General features: G+C 42.9%; 1 protein-coding gene across 2 annotated transcripts in view; it reads right to left on the reverse strand.

Moving 5' to 3' along the window:
• Positions 1–23131, reverse strand: part of ITGA9 (integrin subunit alpha 9) — a 250059-nt gene that overhangs the window by 151341 nt on the left and 75587 nt on the right. For both annotated transcript variants that reach the window (XR_014503854.1, XM_083407018.1), the window contains exons 14-15: positions 17835–17989; positions 9892–10052 (exon numbers count right to left, since the gene is read on the reverse strand). Coding sequence is in view for 1 of the 2 variants with exons in the window: in XM_083407018.1 (XP_083263144.1) it covers positions 9892–10052; positions 17835–17989 (316 nt within the window). In the remaining variant the exon portion in view is untranslated. The remainder of the gene's footprint in view (positions 1–9891; positions 10053–17834; positions 17990–23131) is intronic.

Consider the following 23131-nt stretch of genomic DNA (forward strand, 5'->3'; position numbering starts at 1 on the left):
ATGAATTTACAGCTCCAGTTAGGGAGCACTGAAGTCTTCATGAGCATTATATCCAGTGCTTTTTTTTTCTGGGGAGATGCAGCGGGACACATACACCTAAACATTTTGTGAATCTAAGTTTGGCCTCATTGAGGGGCAGTATTTCAATATGAGTAGGAAAATGAGAGTACCCCTAAAAAAAATTTTTTTTAAGGAAAAAAGCACTGATTGTATTATTGCCTGGTTGTCATTTACCTGCCTGGTTTTTTAAATGATTGCATTGAGATCTGTAACCCACCCTGGAATTGCATTTGCAATGAAGCATGGATAAGAAATGTTTTAAATGTGAATAAATATATAAATTCCCAAAGTAAAATGGAAATGGGTGTCTTTTACTCAGAGGTCTTCTAGGAAGTTATTCTAGCAAAGTAAGTAAATTGAAAAACGCTGCCGCGCATCATTTTGCAGACTATTTTTAGTTTCAGTGACAATTTGAATCCCAGCCTCAATGCAGCCCGTGACACTCTTTACCTTGAGGAAACTGATAAGGACATCACAAGCCAACTGGGTCGGAAGAACAGATGCTCACTAAATTGTAGATCTGTCACTGCCACTAAATACTTTCCCCTCTCTCCCTCACGCGTGCACGCACATAGTTTCCAAATGTGCAATGCCAGCCAAATGGACCTTGCCCTTTACCGGGCATGCAGCCTGCATCCCAATTCCAGCATAAGCAAGCCTGGCAGACAGCATGCAAAGCTCCTTACATTTGTATTCCTTGGAGGTCAGACTGATTGCCTAACAAAATAATTGCCTTTTAAGTCCAAGCTATTTGCAAAGACTAGTGGCAGAAGGGGGTAAAGGCAAAATGCATCGAAAATGCCCTCCAACGGTTTAACATCTCATTCACAAGAGAGGCATGAGAGGGAAGGGGCAAAATCAATATGAAGGTTCAAGGGCAACTTCTCTCTTGTTCCAACAGCTCTGTCCTCCTTTGTCCATTTAATTCCCCCATTTCTCCCACACTTTGCGGTGAAAGTTCTAAGTTCTAAGACCCAAAGAAGAATTGGTGTGAGGACGGAACGGGTGTACCTTCAAAGAGGATGCACCCCTACTTATGAACTATTTTACTTTGTGAATGCCACAAGAACATGGTCGGCTTGTTACCACTCCAAGGGTACTTGTCCACCACTTCAGACCACCTATGACTATTTGCACCATCAGAAGCAGAGCTAAGAAAAGGCAAGATCATGGCCACTGGTCCCATCACCTCCTGGCAAATAGAAGGGGAAGAAATGGAGGCAGTGAAAGATTTTACTTTCTTGGGCTCCATGATCACTGCAGATGGTGACAGCAGTCACGAAATTAAGAGACGCCTGCTTCTTGGGAGGAAAGCAATGACAAACCTAGACAGCATCTTAAAAAGCAGAGACATCACCTTGCCAACAAAGGTCCATATAGTTAAAGCTATGGTTTTCTCAGTAGTGATGTATGGAAGTGAGAGCTGGATCATAAAGAAGGCTGATCGCCGAAGAATTGATGCTTTTGAATTATGGTGCTGGAGGAGACTGTTAAGAGTCCCATGGACTGCAAGAAATCTTAAGAATTTCTTAAGGAAATCAGCCCGGAGTACTCACTGGAAGGACAAATCCTGAAGCTGAGGCTCCAATACTTTGGCCACCTCCTGAGAAGAGAAGACCCTGATGTTGGGAAAGATGGAGGGCACAAGGAGAAGGGGATGATGGAGGACAAGATAGTTGGACAGAGTTCTTGAAGCTACCAACATGAGTTTGACCAAACTGTGGGAGGCAGTGGAAGACAGGAGTGCCTGGCGTGCTCTGGTCCATGGGGTCACGAAGAGTCGGACACGACTAAACAACTAAACAACAACAACAACATGCTGCTGAAGATCCACCTGGGCAATGTTAGGAGGCAACCACAAATGATCAAGCCATTCTAGATGCCTGTCATACGGTGCCAATATTTAGGACTATGTTTGGGTTGAGTTTAGCAGCAACATATATCCATCACCTCGAGTAGGCAGTTAATGTTAAGGCATCATGGGGCTGTTTAAGACATCCTGCCAAACCACCAAGATAAAAGTACCTGGAAGACATAAACGCTGTGTCTGATTTAATTGCAGACTGCGTTAAGCAGAAGCTGTTCCGGGGGCCTGGCTTTTGAGCAGCAACAAGAAATGATTGATAGCAGTTACTAGCTCTGCTGGCTCCCCCTTTGGCTGGACACAAGCTGCATACATCATCTATAATAAACATAGGGATTAAACAAGAAGTTTGACATCACTACGCTAGCCTTGCGATTGCTAAAGGATGAGAAGGATGAGGGATATCTACGGCTGCACAAAGGAGAGCACCATTTTCCTCTTTCAATCCAGAGTCACTGTGAAACAATTCTGATCCACTCCCAATGGCTTCGGTGCGCAATTTTTAGGGTTATGGGTAGAATGTGTCTCAAATACAAAACTTGAAATAAAAATATTAAGACCCAGTTCAGCTCTCTCCACTGCTTTCAATTGTTTTCACATTTGGGTTTCACCAGGGCTGAGCTACTTTATCTCACACGCCTGAAGCCAAGCCACAGAAAAATAAGAGTCAAGCCACAGACATGAAGGCTCCTTTGTCCCCAACTTCTGAAACCACAATAATTATTCTGCTCCATTTCCATATATTCTGCTGAATTCATTTCCCCCTAATTTTTAGCACGCCTTGCTAAATACCTTCTAAAAGAAATGCTACTGCAGTGTGTCATGAGGATCTTTTGCTTAACGTGATCTGTTTCTAATAGACTGCTAATGGTCAGTTGACAATCCTAGAGCTCACGGAAGAAGGCTTTGAACAGCCAGAAGATGGTGGCTCCTCCCATGAGCATGAGAAGACTAGGTAGATATTAATGAAGACAGATCAGGGATGGAGAACTCGCTAGTCCTCCAGCTGTTGCTAGGCTACAACTCCCATCATCACTGACCATGCTGGCTGATGGGAGCTGTAGTCCAACATCATCTGAAGGGCCACAAGTTCCCGATCTCTGCCTTAGATCCTTGAGCAGGACTTTGGAGAACACATTGCCATTGCAATGTAGCTAGCAAAAGGAGAAACAAGCCTGAGCTTGCTGGAAATAATGAGGGACAGGCACCCTCCAGGTCAATGTTGTTTGCTTTGCAGGAGAAACTGGTGCTGCATTCCAGACTTTCACCATGTCTGGGTGTTTGCCTGCTCCCCCATACTCAACGTAGACATTTGCAAGTAAGCCGATATCACAATAAGCCTCCTGTGCTTTCCCTCCTAAGAAAACAAGCCTTCTAACTGCTGCTCCTAACCGCATGGAGAAGTGGGGGGAAGCACGTGCGTGAAACAATGCAATTGTTGGAAGAAAGCCGAACGCTTTTCAAAATAATTTCCAAATCCCTCTGAAGTTAACTCTCCGGGGCAAGCAGGGAAAGAAAGAAGCAGCTGTTGTATCTTGCTACTGAGCTGGATGTCTTGGAAGGAGGAGAGGTATTAGTGCCAACTTAAAATAATACAATAACTTAGAAAAATGTTTGGTGAGATGATTTTTAAACACTTTGGGCTAACAAGAAGGCTCTAGCGTTTGAAGACAAGAATGCAGAAGGGCAACAGTCTGGTAAGAGGAAGGTTAGCTGCATATATCAAAAAAGGCATTAGTGCTTGGAAAATATACAGTGCCCAGATAAAGACAGGAACCCAAACCCAAAGATACAATTCCTATTGTTTTTACTGAAATGTACACATAACCATGCCATAACATGGCCCCTGTGCAAAGATAATATTATCAATTCCTTCTCTTTTGTAATGACCAGCAGCATGCCATGGCTTTTTTTATCTTCAAAAGTTAACAACTGGGCATCAAATGCCACAAGAGCTTCATCAGACGTGGCTACCAGGAACATTTGCTGAAATGTGACACATGAAAGAGTCCCGCAACACCTTAAGAACTAACAAGTGTATTGTGGCATGACCGCTTGCAGGCACAGAGTCTGCAGTGGACTCTAATCTGTGCTGCCAAGAGCTTCCATGGTGTAGATATACCTAACTAGGGGAGGCCTCTTGAAGGAGCCCCATTCCTTTTAAGTGGGGAGATAGCTCCATCTTACCTGACACATTTGAATCCAGATGCTGGGCAAACACATTGCAAGATGCTGTCGAGCAGTAAATCTGGGCAATCCCTGTGTTACTTAACACTTCTGCCCAAAAAGCACAAGAACTTTTCCGTGTACCCGCAACCCAGTTTGTTGGCTGCACAAGGCAAAGTGTCCCTCAAAGCCAACTGGGAATGAAAAATCATAAACACATCTGTGTGGGTGGCAGTTAATCCTTTGTCTTTCGCCTGCAACTACCAACAGGTGCTGGCCAGAGTCAGAGATTCAAAGGAGGTTCAAAGGAGTGGTGCTAGTTACATGCACAACTAGCCTAGCACACCAGTACAACTAGCTTTCCCCAATAAACGTTTGTTGGATCATGGTTGGAGGTTCAACTATGCAACAGATATCATGCCAAAAGAGCCCAACTGTACTCTCAGAATGAGCATTCGAAAAGGACAGCCACATATTTATTTGCCCTAGACAGAGCTTTGTGCCAGCACCAGCCCAGGATGAACGGTAGCTGTACCTGACTCTCAACCTGGACATCATGAATTCCAGCAGCTAGTGATGAGGATGCTGGAATCTAAACAGCAGCATGCAGAAGGTACTACTCTGTTGGCTAAGCTCTCAGCATTTATATCAGACCTAGCCAATCCCCAGGCTTCATATTATCTGCCAACTCCAGGGGTTGGTGCTGTATACCCCAATTCTGAAGAGAGTTATGAGGTCAAAGCTCCTACTGCTGAACCAAACTCTAGGCTCAGATTATAACCTCTGTGCTGAGATGCTCATGTTTTTGGCACCACATATGTACAGTGTGCAACCTCTTCCCAACAAAGTACCATGTGAACTATCTCAGGAATTGAGAGTTTGTGTCCCCTTTCAGGTGTTGTTGGACTACAGATTCCATCATCCTTGACAACTGGCTATGCTAGCTGGGACTGATGGGAACTGGAGTTAAACATCAGGCTGGCCACAGTTCTCCATTCCTCTATTACATCCAGACACATCTGCTCAAGCAACAGCTATCCCAACAGAAATCCTGTGATCTTCTGTGAATGGCCAAGATTCCGAGCACATAGGAATCAGAACCATATTTTTTTCTAATTTCCTTTAGTAATAAACAAGTGAATCAACAAAGGCAGGGCTACTACTAAAGAAAAGCAGAATCAGATTATTAAAACAAATGACTCAATTCCTGTTTTCTAAAACTGATCCCTGTTTTTCTCCCAAAAATTTAAATTGATGTTTGATATTCTCCAATAAAAAAAATAAACACACATAGATAAGAGGTGCGTCTCTTTTAATAGACCAAGCAGTGGCACACCCGAATAATAAAAACATTAGGAAATGGAAAGCTCATGATCAAGGGTCTTTCTGGAAATGAAATTCCTGCAGCCACCCTAAAGCAGAAATATTACAAAAGCTCTGTGGCTTGGGAGTGCTGTTGCAGATTGCAAAATCCCATTAACTAGGAAAAGAATTAAGCCAATAAACATTAAAGGATCTTGCATTATAAAATATACACGGCCCATTTAATTTAACAATATCCTGTTTCATCAGAATGTATTAGCACATTGTATATTTAAGAAATGAAACATGGTGTATTTTGAAACTGCAATACATTTGTAATACTGCTCACTCATCTCTAACATCTGGCTTTAGCTGGAAGCTGAGAAAACAGAGTTTTTACTGCGGAAACTGTGGAGAAGCAATGGGAAAACTCGATGGAGTGTTTGTTTGCTAAGACAGTTAGTGGTAGTGGAATACTGCTTGAAACTTCTCTTCCAGTGATAACTCAATTGCATGAGGAACTGTCCAGCAGATGCTAACAGAACAACATTAGTGGCAAATGTTAACTTAAGAAAGATAGTGATAGGCTTCAACATACCGTATATATATATATTGTTTCTAACTGCCTAAAATCTACTAGTTCGATTTCCTATTGCCCTGATGTAATGGTTCTAGGGGTTGCTCGTGCGTAAGCTGCCTTTACTCCTGGCTAGGATGCATGGTTGAACCCTTTCTGACAGGACAGCCTCTATTCCGTGGCTGCCTCAGTCGCTGGCAGAATCTGTCAGTGGGCGTTTCTTAAACCGCTTCCAACATAAAAGCTGTTTGATGCCCAGTCTCCTCCCCCGTTGCCTGCGCGAAAGCTTTCTGCGCAGGGTGGGTGTGGGCAAAGGAGCACTTGTCGCCTCTCCGCTGGTCTCCTGCGAAGAGTCCTGGAGCCACCTCTCCGATTCCTCTATCTCCTCCCCTTCTCCACTGGTGTTACGCTGATTACCTTCCCCAGCGGATGGGCTATCCCTCCTCCTACTAGGACCCTCTCCTCCATCGTCCAGTAGCCTCCTCTCCGCCTCCCGCTCCGATGGCAGTTCCCTGACATCCAATCAGCAACTAGTTTTTCCATTCCGTCAGGGTACAGGGAACAGAGAAAGAAGCTTCAGCTCTCTTGAGCAATAAGCTGTACTGAGCTCTGAATGTGTCCACTTCAGCTGGTTGCTATAAGATTTTGCATTTTCCCCCTCCTCTCTTCCCCATACCTTTTCCTTTTGTGCCATGTCTCTTGGATTTTAAGCCTGAGGGTATTGTTTCTAAACCCTACTCCAGAAGCATTTCTTTCTTAAGAGAGGGGGTAAAATGCTTCAAGCAAATGAGTACATTTTGGCAGGGGCCTTTTCACACTAAGCCAGGACTGGGGACTGATAACATTAAATCCACTTACTAGCTGACTCCCATGCAAGCCAAAGCACACAAGCCAGCTTTTCAACCCCTTCTCCTCAGCATAAACAGTCTTACCAAAACAGGAAGCTATCTCCCCAAAGAGTAAAGTGGCCCAGGCCTGAAAAATTCAGTGAATGACCAGAAGCTCATTCGCGGCCCTTTGGGCCCAGTCTGTTAAGAGCACAATCCGAATAATCTTTTTCATTATGCTCTACGCTGTTGGCTGTATGTGGTCCAAATGCATATTTTTAGAAAGGGAAAGTAAGGTACGTATATTAGAAGAAGTCACAGTAGAAAGAAAATAAATAGCTATTTTTAAAAGAAGGCTGTTTCATGTTGACAGTGTTACAACAAAGAGAGTAGATGAGGTTTTGGAAGACATGTAAAATTATGAAGGCAATCTCTTACAACACGTTACAGGACACCGAACTGTTTGTGGCAGTTAATTGAGCAATGTTTCTCTCCCTGACCTCTTTACCATATATATCTCCTAAGTAATCATGACCCCTTCACCCAGCCTTCTTCTGTTTTCAAGGCTCTTCCATATTTCAAACATTAAATAGTCAATACTGCTTCTTCCCACTGGAGCACTGGCTGTCCTGCACCTTCGTTCCTATCACTTCCCATCCTTCACTGTACAAGCAAATGAACATTCATGCAATTTGTAGAGCTAGGAAATCAAAATCAGCGCTCTGAATGGCCAGGGTGGGGAACCTGTGGACCGTTAGATGTACCTGGACTACAATTCCCATCACTCCTGGCCATTGGCCATGCTGGCTAGGGCTGATGGGGGTTGGAGTCCCACAATATCTAGAAAGCTGCACTCCTACTGTACAGCTTCCCATCTCTCTCGCTTCTCAAAAAATAACATTGAACGTTGCCCTTTTTGCCTTCAATTATCTAAGCAGCTGCAATTCGCAACAGACTTCAGCAGGAAATTGTTCATCTCCTTGAAGCATATCACACTCAAAATAATTATCTAGGGGGAAATGGTCATGGTACAAAAAGTGGGGGGTTGTTTTTTGAGGGACATGCTCTTCCTATTGAGAGTTTCCCTAACAAGGAAATACGTCTACAACAAGAACAAGCAGGAAATACGTTTTGTTAAGACGTTTAGATGAACTGACCTACAGTCCAGGAATGCTTTAGATCAAAGCAAACTCCACTGATGCACATAGTAGCTGAGCAAGGAACTATAATTGAAAACAATATTGTTGCAGTTACACAACACCCCGATCTGCAAGCAGTGCAAAATTCCACAGGTTCCAAGCGCTTACTCAGAGCTTGTGTTTCCTTTGGGAATGAGGCAAGGGGAGATTGTGCTGTCTTTGCGATGTACAGTTTAGTTACACATATATACAACCTGAGCCTACGATGGAGGGCTTCACAGCGTCAACAACCCAAAAGGGTCTTGTTTCTCCCAAAGTCACAGACTTGGATTCAAAGAGAAATCAAACATTGCTCTGACTCTCCAGCTCACCATCACTGCAAACTCTGCCTTCAACTCTGGCTTTGCCTATTGAGGGAGGGGGCTCCAACCCTTTTGCTGTCTCCCACCGAGCTCCTTAATCCCCCAGGAAACTAGCTTGGCTTGGCTAGGAATTATAAGGCTTGATTAGCTTTTAACACTTGCTGGATCCAGGGATTAGAGGGATCTGGCACACGGCTTAATGCCACTCCTCAAACTCATAACAATACCAAAGAGGAATACCAAGTCATGCATATTTGCATGCCTGCTTAAAGTTTTCTGGAACAGTAATGTTCCATATGCAAAGAAGCTTATTAGGACAGACGTGGGTGGTCTCTAACAAAATCATGGGGGAAAGCTGATAAGTGAGTGGATGGGTTCTCCTCTAGGGACAAGAGCAGCTTCCTGACAGAATTAGCCGTTTTGCAATGCGATCATCAACTCCTTACTGGAGTCAAACAATTGTGCGTTGGAGTCTTATTACAAATAAAGCTAAGCAAATTAAAGCCAGTGTACTTGAGAAAGGAAAGCAGCAAGAATAACCAAGAGACATGTATCTATTTACAGACGTGGGAAAAGGGACTAGTTCAGGGTCTTTCGAGATAATGCATTTGCTAGACGGAAATGAACCAATTGTTACTTGGTTGTGGCAGGAAACCCAGACGTTTTTCTTCTTCTGCTAATTCTACATTTTCAGGGGAGATCTGGACGTCTTTGCTCAGGGTGGAGCATCAGCTGGAGGCACTCTTTCTTTCCAACATTTGTTGAATGCATTCAATAACCGTATATAAAACGCCCCAAGTCTTTCCATTAAAAAAGAGGCCCTTTTACAACGCAGTCAATCCTACTTGGAAGTGTGTCCAGCAAGTTTAGTAGGGCTTACTCCCAGGTAACCGGAAACATTTTAGTGATGAGGGCCAAGGACATTTTGCTGCCTGCATTAATTCTCCCCCTCACATATTCCATGCTGACCAGGGTTGAATCTTATTTCCAACACTGGTGGCATTGACAGCCTCCTTCATTGCAGTCTAGTTTAGGAGGGATGGGGCAAGCTTTGTGCCATAAACAGTTCTGTCCTCCGTCGCTTTTCTGCCATCCCCCAATGGTAGGACCGGCCCTGGTTAACTGAATTACCACATGCAGACTAACTTGATCCAACAAGGAAGAACTTCCTGACAGTAAGAGCTGTTCGACAGTGGAATTTGCTGCCAAGGAGTGTGGTGGAGTCTCCTTCTTTGGAGGTCTTTAAGCAGAGGCTTGACAACCATATGTCAGAAGTGCTCTGATGGTGTTTCCTGCTAGGCAGGGGGTTGGACTCGATGGCCCTTGTGGTCCCTTCCAACTCTATGATTCTATGATTCTCGATGGCCCTTGTGGTCCCTTCCAACTCTATGATTCTATGATTCTCGATGGCCCTTGTGGTCCCTTCCAACTCTATGATTCTATGATTCTCGATGGCCCTTGTGGTCCCTTCCAACTCTATGATTCTATGATTCTCGATGGCCCTTGTGGTCCCTTCCAACTCTATGATTCTATGATTCTAACTGCAAAGACAAGAAGGTTCAACTGATAAATAATATAGGAGAAATGGACTGACCTTCACATAGGCTAGGTACTGTTTGCACTTCTGCTGCATATAGGACAGCTGGAGCTGCTCTGTGATCTGGCCCACTGCCTCTCCGGAAGAAACAAAGTAAACCCTGATGGGATGGCCCTTTTCCTTCTTTGCCACATCTGCCGTCAGGTTACAGTTCAATCCTAAAAAAGAAAAATGGAAAAGCGATAAAATACCAACGAAAGAATGGCAAGAAAAACTTACAGAATATGCCGAAATGGCAAAACTAACTGACAGGCAATGAAATAAGGACACACAAAAAATCCTTTAAAGAAGACTGGGAACCATTTTCGGCTGATCTACAGAAACAATGCAAAGAATTGGACTCTTTAGTAGGTTCTGAGTAAACATTTACAAATAACAAAATAAATTATAAGATTAAATATAAAAAAACGAATGGAAAGCAAATAAGCAGGATTTGATAATGTGTGAAAACAAACTAGAAAAGGAGGTTGAGAGAAGTCCAGGTGGGGGAGAGAAGGGAAGGGACAATTTGGGATTAGTGAATTATGATATATGTTATAATGTAATTGGGGGGAATGGAAAATGTAATAAAAAATATTTTAAAAGAAAAATTAACATGAGGGCAGCCTTTACATATCCAGAGGTATATGTCTTTTGGTTTGTTTTAGGATTGCACTACGCTGACCTCTGCCATTCAGCAACAGGTCCATAACTGCAACAGCACTGGGTGGCTTTTAAAGACAACTGAACGAATTCCATGGAGGATAAGACTAGCAATACTACCAGACATGATGGCCATGCTCTGTCTCTGGGGTCAGGGGCAGGAATGCTTCTGAACACCACTTGCTGGAAACCACAGTAGAGAAGAAGGCTCTTGCCCTCGAGGCCTGCTTGCAGGTTCTCCACAGGCATTAGGTTGGCCTCTGTGAGAACAGGATGCTGGGCGCTGATAAGCCATTGGTCTAATCCAGCAGGCTCTTACAGGTTCTTAACAAGTGCATGTTCAAATAAAGGCTCCAGAGCATTGGGGACAGATTAGTGCCCTGCAGAAGCCCATAGAACAGATGACAGGGAATCAAAGAACACTCCTATAATGTTACTCTCTGGGCAACTGGGCAAATACGAAGAAGAGAAGAAGAAGAGTTTGGATTTGATATCCCGCCTTTCACTCCCCTTCAGGAGTCTCAAAGCAGCTAACATCCTCCTTTCCCTTCCTCCCTCACAACTAACACTCTGTGAGGTGAGTGGGGCTGAGAGACTTCAGAGAAGTGTGACTGGCCCAAGGTCACCCAGCAGCTGCATGTGGAGGAGCGGGGAATCGAACCCGGTTCCCCAGATTACGAGACTACCGCTCTTAGCCACTACACCACACTGGCTCACGAATGCAGCCATTGAAGTAAAGTGCCTTCAATACCCATCACACAGTCAGTCTAGGACAGGCATAGGCAAACTCGGCCCTCCTGATGTTTTGGGACTACAATTCCCATCATCCCTGACCACTGGTCCTGCTAGCTAGGGATGGTGGGAGTTGTAGTCCAAAAACAGCTGGAGGCTCAAGTTTGGAAAACACTGCTTGAGGGCAAGTTTATGCTACTTGTGACCCAATGACTTAAATGCACCCCACCAGCTATGTAAGCAACAGTGCCATAAACCTGATTTTGCAGCCCACTTAAGGATACAAAAATATGGCAATCACTCAGCATTCTGCAATACTTTGGTAGAGGGCTACATTCAAGTTGCTGGATCTCAAATTTTGCCAGCCTGCTCTAGTGAAAGGTCTGTTAAAGGAAAGAAGTGCATCTTTTAACTTTGGTAAACTACCGTGTGTCAACATTATAGTTTCGACACAAGCGGTTCCCTCAAATTTCAACACTAGTTACTCATAATTTTGCTAACCGGCACCCTAAACGTTTACAGTCAGGGCTGTCATCAAAGGTTAGCACAGTAAGTCATCTGCCAAGGTCGCCTTGCTCAAGTGATAAGCTAAAGTTAACACCATTATTGCATAGTGTTCATTAACATCCCTGAACCCCGGTCCAATAGGAAACTTCCTCTGCTGCAAACCAGCATTCCCTGCATTTATGATAACTGCACTTAACAGTGTACAATCTGGCACTTTGATGGCGCATCCCATCAAGATAAGAACGTTGATGTAAAAATGGAAAGTACAGTTGCTGCAGATTACTAAGAACCACACAACCAAATTGCATATTGTGCATGCGACAGTAAAAGCCGACTCCTGTGCCTTTTAAATGGGTCATAACATCTTTTGGCTGCATATTAGATTATTTAGAGGCATGAGAATTAAGTGTGCCACACATCTGGTTTGTTTCCAATCAAAGCAAAGAATGAAAAAAATATTCTGTCAAGAGGAAAACTGAAGCAGCTATTAAGAGACCAAGATCCAGAATTGCAGAAATAATCTTCAACTCAGCTGAGACCCTTTAGACTTAGAAGCAGCCAGTAGAGAAGGCCTTCTGAGCATGGAAGTAACTGAAGCTTGGAAAGAGGGAGAGGGGTGAGGAGGTGGGAAGGACATTGTGGTGCAAATGCATGGTTGAGAGTGCCAGAAAGTGTGGAGGTAACGCTCCGCTTTGCGAAGGCAAACCTCGCACCAGAAATGCAACAGTATGTCCAGGAGCGTTACACTTGCTTTCCCTGACCTTCTTGGCTAGAAAACAGGGTTTTCCCCCTGACTTTTTGTCCTCTCACAATATGTTTGCTAGACATAACGCTTGGCTGAAGCACGACCGGGACGCAGACGTAATCAAGTATCGGGGAAAACTTTCAGGGAAATAATAATAATAATAATAATAATTTATTATTTATACCCCACCCATCTGGCTGGGTTTCCCCAGCCACTCTGGGTGGCTTCCAACAAAACACTAAAATACAATAACATATTAAACATTAAAAGCTTCCCTAAACAGGGCTGCCTTCAAATGTCTTCTAAAAGTTTGGTAGTTATTTTTCTCTTTGACATCTGGTGGGAGGGTGTTCCACAGGGCGGGTGCCACTACCGAGAAGGCCCTCTGCCTGGTTCCCTGTAACTTGGCTTCTCGCAGCGAGGGAACCGCCAGACAGCCCTTGGCGCTGGACCTCAGTGTCTGGGCAGAACAATGGAGGTGGAGACGCTCCTTCAGGTATACTGAACCAAGGCCGTTTAGGGCTTTAAAGGTCAGCACCAACACTTTGAATTGTGCTCAGAAATGTACTGGGAGCCAGTGTAGGTCTTTCAAGACCGGTGTTATGTGGTATTGGTGGCCGCTCCCAGTCACCAGTCTAGCTGCCACATTCTGGATTAGTTGTAGTTTCCGGGTCACCTTCAAAGGTAGCCCCACATAGAGCGCATTGCAGTAGTCCAACCGAGAGATAACCAGAGCATGCACCACTCTGGCGAAACACCTGCTGACACGTGTATTTGCTAATGCTGGAAATGTGCTTAGATGGAAATACGTTGAGTTTAGGGTGGCTTCACTACTGTTTCCAATTGTTGACTTCTGCTAATAAAAGGAGCCTCGGCAGAGCTAGTCGGCAGCTTGCTTGGAGCATGCTTGCCAGCATGCTTCTGCACAGCTCACCTGCATTCAACCTCCTGTCGTCTCCGTTACTCGTACAAGAATGGCTCTGCAAGGGGTGCCCACACCAACCTCCACATCCTGCCTCTTCTTCCTCCTGGCATGACACCTGTGCCAAGTAAGCACCACTACCCCTGATAGCTGCTCCTGTTTCGACCAGGGATGACTTCCGAATGTTGTTGAACTCAAGCTCCCATCATCCCTGCCAGGGGCTGATGGGAACTGGAGTTCAAGCACATCTGAGGGGTCACATGATCCCCATCCCTGCTTGAAGAACTAGTGCCTGAGATTGCTTCTTTCCTCCTCCATCCCCATCCCTTTCCCCTTGTGTGTCACAACTTTTAGGGAACTTTTTTCAACTGAGGTGTGATGTAAAAATGCTTCAAATATATAAACCATCCACTCTGCAGGGGGAGCGTCTATACACCAAACGTCTCACTGAGTTGTGGCAACAGCCACCCGATGGAGCAATTTAAAGTAGTTGCAATGAGCACACTGACTCTCAGACGTAACAGAAAACTGTCCGTGAGCAATCTACATCCAGCTGTGACCGTGCCACCTCTCAGCAACAGCTGACATTTTACAATCTCGACTAGTATATTTCACATCTTTCTCCACTTTGCCTTTTGGCAGACACAACCAATGATGTCAGAAGTGGAAAACTGAAACAGCAAGCCTAACTTTAAAAAAAAACACACACGAAAAACCCAGCTTGCAGATGTCACTAGATTGGTAGTTAGCAGCTGACTCAGATCACCCCTTTTGTGTGCTGCTCTCTGAGGGGCTTGTGTCTAAGTGAGTTTCAGCTCATAAATAGCTTTTTCAGAATGGTAAAAATAGAGTCGCTTCACACAATGCTGTAAGCAGCAGTCTTTTAGAGATTGCTGTTCATGCAAGCAGCAGAACATGCGAGCAACAGACACGTGCAAGCTCACCTGATCTTCTTGTTTAGAGACTAAAATTCAGGCATAACACTGCTTGCCTTTTCTGTGTTGGCCACCTCGCCCTGGCTGTAGAATAGACTCTCTTCTGAGGTACAACTGGTTGCCAATACTGCTTATTTGTGGTATCAACTGAAGATACACCTCTCTGCTCAGGCCTTCTCGGAGGTCTGATACAGTTGAGGCCAACCGCAAATTAACCAAGTGTTTATCTGCTTTGCTATTAAATGTATGTGGTTTTCATTGTAGTTTTGGAATGTCTGCTTAGTGCGCTGCATCATTTCATTGTTTATTGCGTTTCATAGTCTAACCTGCTCTGAGATCATTAATTGCCACTTTCTGCTTGGCTTCTCAAGCAACACTTTAATATGGACTATGGGGGCCGGCCAGAGACTGAACCAAAGTGCCTTGAAGTGCAGGGGTGCAGCGGAAGGTGGAACTTCGGGGGGGGGAGGATGTAGCAACAGCACACACACAGTTCCACGTACTGCTGCTGCAACTAACTCTGTTTTAGTTTTGAGTTGTTTTCATTCATGTTCATTATAAACAGCCATGAGAGCTGTCAAGGCTGAAGGACCGTCTACAAATTCGGTTCACAGCACATAAATAAACAGGAAGATTCCAATTGCCATCATATCAGCTGTCTGTGGGAAGAACTGTGCAATGGAAGACAAGGGGTGCCCTTTTAGGGGAGGGTTGCTCTCCAAGACAGCCAGAATCTGCAAAGACAGAACTACGTAACTATTCTAGTAGAACTAGTGCATCAGCTTGGTTTTCCTCTCCTCCCTTCCAATCCCTTTTTCTTCCTGCATTATACTATTTTATTTTATTTTTACTTTTTTCATTCCCCTGCACGCAAAGACAAGCTCCGGCAGATTGAGCAGACGAGACCAACAGCTGGTCCAATTATCAAGATGGTGGTTTCCATGTAGAGGGAAGTGACGGGTAGATGGGGCTCATCAACCTGGGAAGGTAGCCTATCTAAGAGAAGGAAAACTCTGATCCTAAATCTCTGTTTTCTTGCAAGATATCTTCAGGAGAAGAAAAGGGTAAGGAGTGAACCCTACACAAATCTGGAGTGAGATCCATAAGGATGTTGGATGGCCTCCTTGGTCCACATCAGTGAGGCTGAGAGGTGGGCTTTTGTTGTCTGGGCAGCCCAGGACCTCTATACAGGAAGGTCACTTTGGTGCTGCTAACACAGCTGTTTGTCTTCACCCCCGGAAGCGCACTCCATTGTCTCTCAAGACAGACGGATGCTAACAATGTATTTCTTTCTTGTTTTAAGCCACCTTGAGCATGGCTTGAACTATGGAAAGGTGGCACACAAATGAAATTATGTTCGTATGGCTCAGGGATGCAGAGCATCCCCTCAAGAATAATCACATGGGCAATATGACTTTTCTATACTTCAAGCTCAGCTGCCCTGTCATATGGGTAAAATGGATGTCAAACAAGTACAGTGGACCCTCTGGATATGAACTTAATTTGTCCCGGGGATCCGTACTTACCCTGAAAAGTCGGTAGCCATGCACGCATGGCGAAACCCGGAAATGTACACTTCCAGGTTTGCTGCGTTCATAACTCAAAATTACATTACCCAAAGGTAACATAACCCAAGGTACCACTGTACCTAGACTTTATTGAAAAACTTGGCTTAAAATATGACTAAACTTTTACGTTACGCTGGCAGGTGAAGATCAGATCAGTTCAAACCAGAAAGTGTGAAGAATGAGTTCCTTAAGCATCCCCACATTCATTCAGCCTCACTGATATCTATATCTAATTTTAGCCCACCTGTTATATAGAGCCAGCAATGCTAGAAAGTCACAGTATCTGGTTCTCTCTGAAAGAGAAGTCAATAGGACACACTGCATAGCAACATGCTATTGTTTGCCTGACTGCTTGTTAATGTACGCCCATCTCAGCTATAAATAGACTGGCTAAGATTTTAGCCTTCAACATGTTCCCATAAAACACATGGAATTTGTACCGTAATTCACAAAATATGCTGCAGAACTAAACAGATACAAGCAACCAGTAAAACATTCAAGATACTTGCAGCACTATAAAAAACAACAACTTTTAAATAGAAAGATCTACGTTTAAGCTAACCAGTTAAGAGGAAGATGTGCCATTTTCACACAACCTTAAAGGAAGATTTCAGGCAAACGTTAAAAAACACAAGGCATAAATCCAGGCTTGTTCCAAGAGTGCCTTTGGTTTTATGGGGTCTCTTAAGAAAAGCTGGAATAAATCTACAGGTCTTCCGGTTTTCAATACAAAAAAAATTCATCACACGCAAGTAACTCCTCAGACATTTACCAGAAAAGGTTCTTGGTAACATGGGGAAGGGAGGCTCTAGCTACTATAAAGGTAAAGGTAAAGGTACCCCTGCCCGTACGGACCAGTCTTGACAGACTCTAGGGTTGTGCACCCATCTCACTCAAGAGGCCGGGGGCCAGCGCTGTCCAGAGACACTTCCGGGTCACGTGGCCAGCATGACATCTTTGCTCTGGTGGGCCAGAGCCGCACACGGAAACACCGTTTACCTTCCTGCTAGAAAGCGGTCCCTATTTATCTACTTGCACCCGGGAGTGCTTTCGAACTGCTAGGTTGGCAGGCGCTGGGACCAAACAACGGGAGCGCACCCCGCCGCGGGGATTCGAACCACCGACCTTTCGATCGGCAAGCCCTAGGCGCTGAGGCTTTTACCCACAGCGCCACCCGCGTCCCTCTAGCTACTATAAAAACCCACAAAAACTTTGATCCATGTTGATCTTAGTATTTGCATTAACTCAGAGCTATTATAGGATAGTGGCTAAGAGAATAAACTGGCAGCCATGAAATCCTCAGTTCCAATCTCATCTTTTCCATGAACTCAGTATGCGGCCTTAGGTAAGCCATTGAGTCTCACTCTTGCATCTGCAGTTTTGTAATTATACTGACCTCTCAAAGTTGCTGTAAGGATTACTGACATAACATATGTAAAATAGTTAAAACATGCTATATGAAGCAGCAAGTGGACGCTACAACAAAATGTTGCAGTGTATGCTAGGGCTGTGCATTGGATTTGGAAGAATCATGAGGTGAAGCAGGAAGCCTGGAAGGTGTTTGGGGCGATCAGAGTGTCTACAAGTTGACATGAGTTGAAGTGGAGTCTGTGAAGTGCTTTGTGGCACCACAGCACTAAATACAACAAAGAAAATACCGTGTACACATGTCTGCTGAAAGCAAAATTAATGTCTACATTTACAAGAACATGCTTACATGAAGACTGGATGATGGAAGAAGGAAGAGCGAAACTGCAAAGAGGGAAAGCTGCAAAGGGACTGACAGGTCTAGTTTGTAAAATTATGAGGACAAAAACAACACAAATAACATTTTGCAAACATCGGTTTAGAAATTATAAACAGCAATGGATGCCAAGATAATAGTTTACCTATCGTTCCTGGAACGTGTTTGCCTCTGAAACTAAAGCAGGCTGTGACGTTTAGGCAGTTCACCGGCTGCAAGTCATCGTGGCACTGGGGAGCTGTGATGTCAATGGAAGCTGGCAGGAAAATGGAGATGTCCATAGTAATGACAGGCCTGGATCTTAAAACAACAACAACAACAAAAGTATTATTTTCATAATAGTTAGTGGAGTGAAATGGCTTAAGAAACTGACCTATGGGTGAGAAGTCTATAAAAGTCTATCTACCTCAAGTCGTCTTAGGCAAACCTTTCTGTCCCAGCTCCCCATTTGCAACACAAGAATAAAACTACAGAACTACATTGCAGACCAGTCGAAACAATGACTGAGATAATGTACAAACACCCAAAAGCACTATATAAATGCTAACAAGCTTGCGCAAAGATCCTTTAGAATGTCCTTGTTCACAAAAGCTTCTCTGTGCCTCTTATTTTGTCTCAGATTGCCTCTATTTGCAATAGATATTTCTATTTGAAATATTGCTAGATTAATGAATGTTAGAATGATGCTGGATTGAAGTTAAGTGGGTTTTCTATCAACAATGTTAAGGAGTATGTAAAAATGGATTGTTAATGGGTGATAATTTAAAGCTATAATATATTAAATTATAATATATTAAAATAAAAGAGTAAGATAAAATTAAAGAGGGAAAGGATTTGCTGAATTAACCAATTGAATTGGAATACAAGAAGGGGAGGTGTGAGGAGGTCAGAGAAACAAGTAAATGAAAGATAAGTTATGGAAAGATTGATTTGTTTTTAACTGTTATTATTGTGTATTTTCTTTTTCTTTTATTTTTTTTTCTTTTCTATTTTTTCCAATTTTTGTAATATGTTGAAATGTCAATAAATATCTTTTTTTTAAAAAACAGATTGCCTCTATTTGTTTTTTGAAGATATGGCATGACTTACATGCAATAATTGTAGTGTTCTGCTGGGTGCTGTTCTGTATGAAGAACCATCAGTGTGGAATGCCTCCACAAGTGGTTGCAGCAAACTTGACCTTATCAGTATCCTGACTGTTTGGAAGAAGTCTGTTGTGCCGGCGTGATTAAATATCTGCAACCATGTATGAGCCTCTTCACACAGCTTCCCATGCAGAATAGTCCCTGCAAAGTTCTGTTTTCTAGATGTTCCTCTAAATACTAACTTGTTTGGTGTTTTCCTTCCTTAACTGCTCAAGCTTTTGCAAAGTCAGAGACAAGAGCAGGGTGTGCTCCCTTGTACTATGTTTTGGGATTGCGTTCTTAGAAGTGGCTTTGTAGAGCCATCAGTCACAGCCACCAAACCAGAGGACGTAGTCAACAAAACACAAAAAAGGAGATTGCCCCATAAGAACTGGAAACCCCGAATCTCATAGTCAAAGCTGGAATCAAGTCTTCAAAAGTACGATACAAAATTAGAGCAGTCCAGTTTTCAAAATACACAGGATTGTTAACAATTGTAGTTCAAGATACACACTATTCATATGAACAGCCTTGGTTAATTTGATTCCTGCCAAGCAACAACTAGATCTGGAAGTCCACAAAATTCAATGAAGGCCTAATTTGTTTATGGGAAACAGTCCTTGGGGAAAATGATACTCCCATTAGTACCCAGACCCTGTAATTACCCAGGGATGAGTTTGACATCATTTGACACCACTGTCCCTCCAGAGCATTTAACAGTCATTTGAAAAAATCACATTATGTTTACTAATATTTTCTTGGTGGCCTGCTGTGAGACTGAAAAACAGGACATAAATAAGGTAAATAAATAAAATAACCAGTAGCTCAGATATCTCAGTAGGCATCCTGAGCCTTGTGAGAAACCATCAAACCAGCTGCCCCAAAACCTCACACTCTTTTGTACATCAAAGTGGTATGAACAGCCGTGTCAAGAAACAGCCTTCACAAAAGGACTGCAAATAACAACAATCAAGGTGGGTATCAAAATATAACAGCATCAACTGAGCTCTTCAGAGCAACTTGTTTTGCTGACTTGGAGCTGTCCATGGTCCTGGCATACCCAGATTTTATCAAACAAATAAATAAACAAATTTTAACTAGGTAATCTTACAAAGAACCCTCTTTAGACATTTTAAACATAATGTGGCAATTTGGCATTTGCTTTGTACTTGTTGAGGAGAAGCATATGCTTTCTGTCATCTTTCTGAGCTGCATTTCTGAAAGTTGCAAAGATTGCTCACATACAATTTAACTGGTTGTGTCTGTGTGTGTGTGTGTGTGTTTTAAAAAAAGTCCTTTACCATCCTTAAAACCTCACAAGATTACTTTTAGAAAATGATTGTGTGTGTAAGCCGAAATCAAGATCTCTTACTTTTAAACAGGGCCAAGATGAGCAGTTTAATGCTGACTAAAATATGTATATTGCCAGAAAAAAAGGGGAGGAAATAAATGGAATGAATAGAAACTGTGTGTGTGTGTGTGTGTGTGTGTGTGTGTGTGTAAGCACGCACATACATGTGTACACACACACACACACACACACACACACGTAATATGTGTGTGGTGTAAGATCTGTGTAAGGTTTACCAAATGGAATGGACAATATCTGCCTAACCTAACTTTGACCCAGACTCTGCCTGATCCCTGCGGCCAATAAAACCAACACCTGCTCCTGAGTCTCTGTGACTGACTGCCACCACCTGCTGCCACCACCTTTCCTTCCTCGTAGTTCCAGCCAATCTGCTGATAACTTCACTCAACACCCATGAGGCCTAGCCATCCACAACAGGACACAGTCATTTCCTGAAGAACACACGTCCAGTAATTCCACACACACCCCCAATTCCAGGTTAGGACAGAATTGCAAAAAAAAAGCAATTCTGTATTCATCTGAATACCAGCGACTGGGACACACAAGCAGGGAGAGCACTGCTGCACTTAGGCCCTGCTTGCAGGCATGGGCATGTGGTTGGGCAGGAAGAGAACAGGATGCCAGACCAGATGGGTTTCGGTTCTGTTCCAGCAGGCTTCTATTTATGTTCTTATGCTTATTTTTTCAAAGCCCCTCAAAATACTTGTAGACTCAATGCATGTATGTCAATTTCTCTCATCGCTTGACAACTTGTAGGTGAATGTGTGAACTTGCTCCCTTGAAAATGTCAAAGCTTGGCACAAGGTGAGTTGACATGAAAGCATTAGTGTAATGGTTCTAGGGGTTGCTCGTGAGTAAATCGGCGCCACACCTGGGTGGGTTGCCTGAGTGAACCCTTGCTGTCTCTTTTTTTTTTTTTTTTAATTTTTTAGTTTTTTATTTATACAACAAGAAAGACAAACAAACAAACAAACACCGAACACGAATACCAAACCATACACTAATCACAAAAACAACCATAGACACACAATACTCCTAGCAGACAATAAAACATCTATTGGTCTTAACACTAAAGACCCGACCTCCCGTCCATTCCATACTTCAAATTCATATTACTTATTGCCCATACACATTTTTTCTTATAATTAAACTTATTCTCATTAAATCTAATTTCTTATATCTACCTTACTACCATTACTGAAGTTCCTCGAATGCTGCAACAGAATTTAAACTACTATATTTATTTTTCAAATATTCTTTGAAAACCTCCCATTTAGAAACAAATTCCTGTTTTGATTTATTCTTTATTTTTTCTGATAAACCATCTAATTCAGCATATTCTGTCAGCTTTTGGATCCAATCTTGAATAGAGGGGATTTCATTACTCTTCCATTTTGCTGCGATCAAAACTCTTGCTGCCGCCGTGGCATATAAAAAGATACCCTTCCTCTTTTGTGGAATATCCAAATCTGTTATTCCTAGGAGGTAGGCCTCTGGTTTTTTATTGAAAGAGATCTTTAGCATTTTTTGCAGCTCTGCATGTATACTCTCCCAGAATGCCTGTATTTTCCTACATATCCACCACATATGGAAGAATGTTCCCGAGTCTCCGCATCTCCAACAGTTACTTGATACATTCTTGTACATTTTTGAAAGCTTCCATGGTGTTAGATACCATCGATGTTGCATTTTTTGAAAGTTCTCTCTAATCGTGTAACAATTTGTGAATTTCCAATTGTTCTTCCATAAATTTTCCCATTGGGCCATGGTTATTGAGTGGCCAATATCCTGGGACCACCTCACCATTGCCACTGTTTCCTCCTCCTCCTTGACCGTCCAGTCAAGGAGGAGTCGGTAAGTTTTGGAAAGGGTTTTTCTTTTAGAATTTACAACATCAGATTCAAATCGGGAAATTTCTGTTGAGAACCCCTTTTGTTTGTCAGATTTAAATTTTTCAAATAACTGATGGTATTGGAACCAGTCTGAAATGTGGTCTCTTATTTCCTCAAAGTTTTTTAATTTTATTTGGTTATCTTCATTTTTTAGAAGTATTTTATATGTTGGCCAGCTTTCCTGAGTATTTTTCCGTTTTACTGCTATGGCTTCTACTGGAGAAGTCCACCACGGGATTTTAGGCTCCATCAGGTCTTTATATTTTTCCCAAACAGCAAAGAGTGATTTTCTTATTATATGGTTGGTAAAGTTTTTGTGAATTTTCGCTTTTCCATATATTAGGTAGGCGTGCCATCCCCAACGGTTGTCAAAACCTTCCAGGTCCAAGAGGTCCGAATCCTGTAACGTGCACCAATCTTTTATCCAGGTGAAACAGGCTGCCTCGTAATAAAGTTTTAGGTCGGGTAGGGAAAAGCCTCCTCTCTCTTTTATGTCTATTAAGATCAGGTGTTTAATCCTAGGTTTCTTCCCTTCCCACAGGAATTTGGAAATTTCTCTTTGCCATATCTTGAGACAACCTGCTTCGCCCAGTATTGGAATCATTTGAAATAAAAAGATTAATTTTGGAAGCACATTCATCTTTATAATGGAAATCCTACCCAGAAATGTTAATTTTAGTTTACTCCAGGTTACAAAGTTTTTCCTAATCTCTAACCAAGTTTTGGTGTAATTATCCTGGAATAAATTTATGTTCTTGGGGGTGATCCAAATACCCAGGTATTTCGCTTTTGAGGAGATTTTCAGGCCCAATGTTTTTTCTAAATCGTCCTTTTCTTCTGTGGTTACATTTTTAACAAGCATTTTTGTTTTTGTTATATTCAGCTTAAAGCCTGCCACTTCTCCGAATTCTTTAATCAATTCCAGCACTCTTTTCAGACTTTCTTTAGGGTTTTCCGTCATAACGAGTAAATCGTCCGCAAAAGCTTTAATTTTATATGTTTTGTTTCCCAGAGTAATGCCTTTCACAAGCTGATCCTTTCTTATCTGGTTGTT

The sequence above is a fragment of the Podarcis tiliguerta genome (assembly GCF_965153285.1).
Source record: "Podarcis tiliguerta genome assembly, chromosome: 12".
NCBI lineage: Eukaryota > Metazoa > Chordata > Lepidosauria > Squamata > Lacertidae > Podarcis > Podarcis tiliguerta.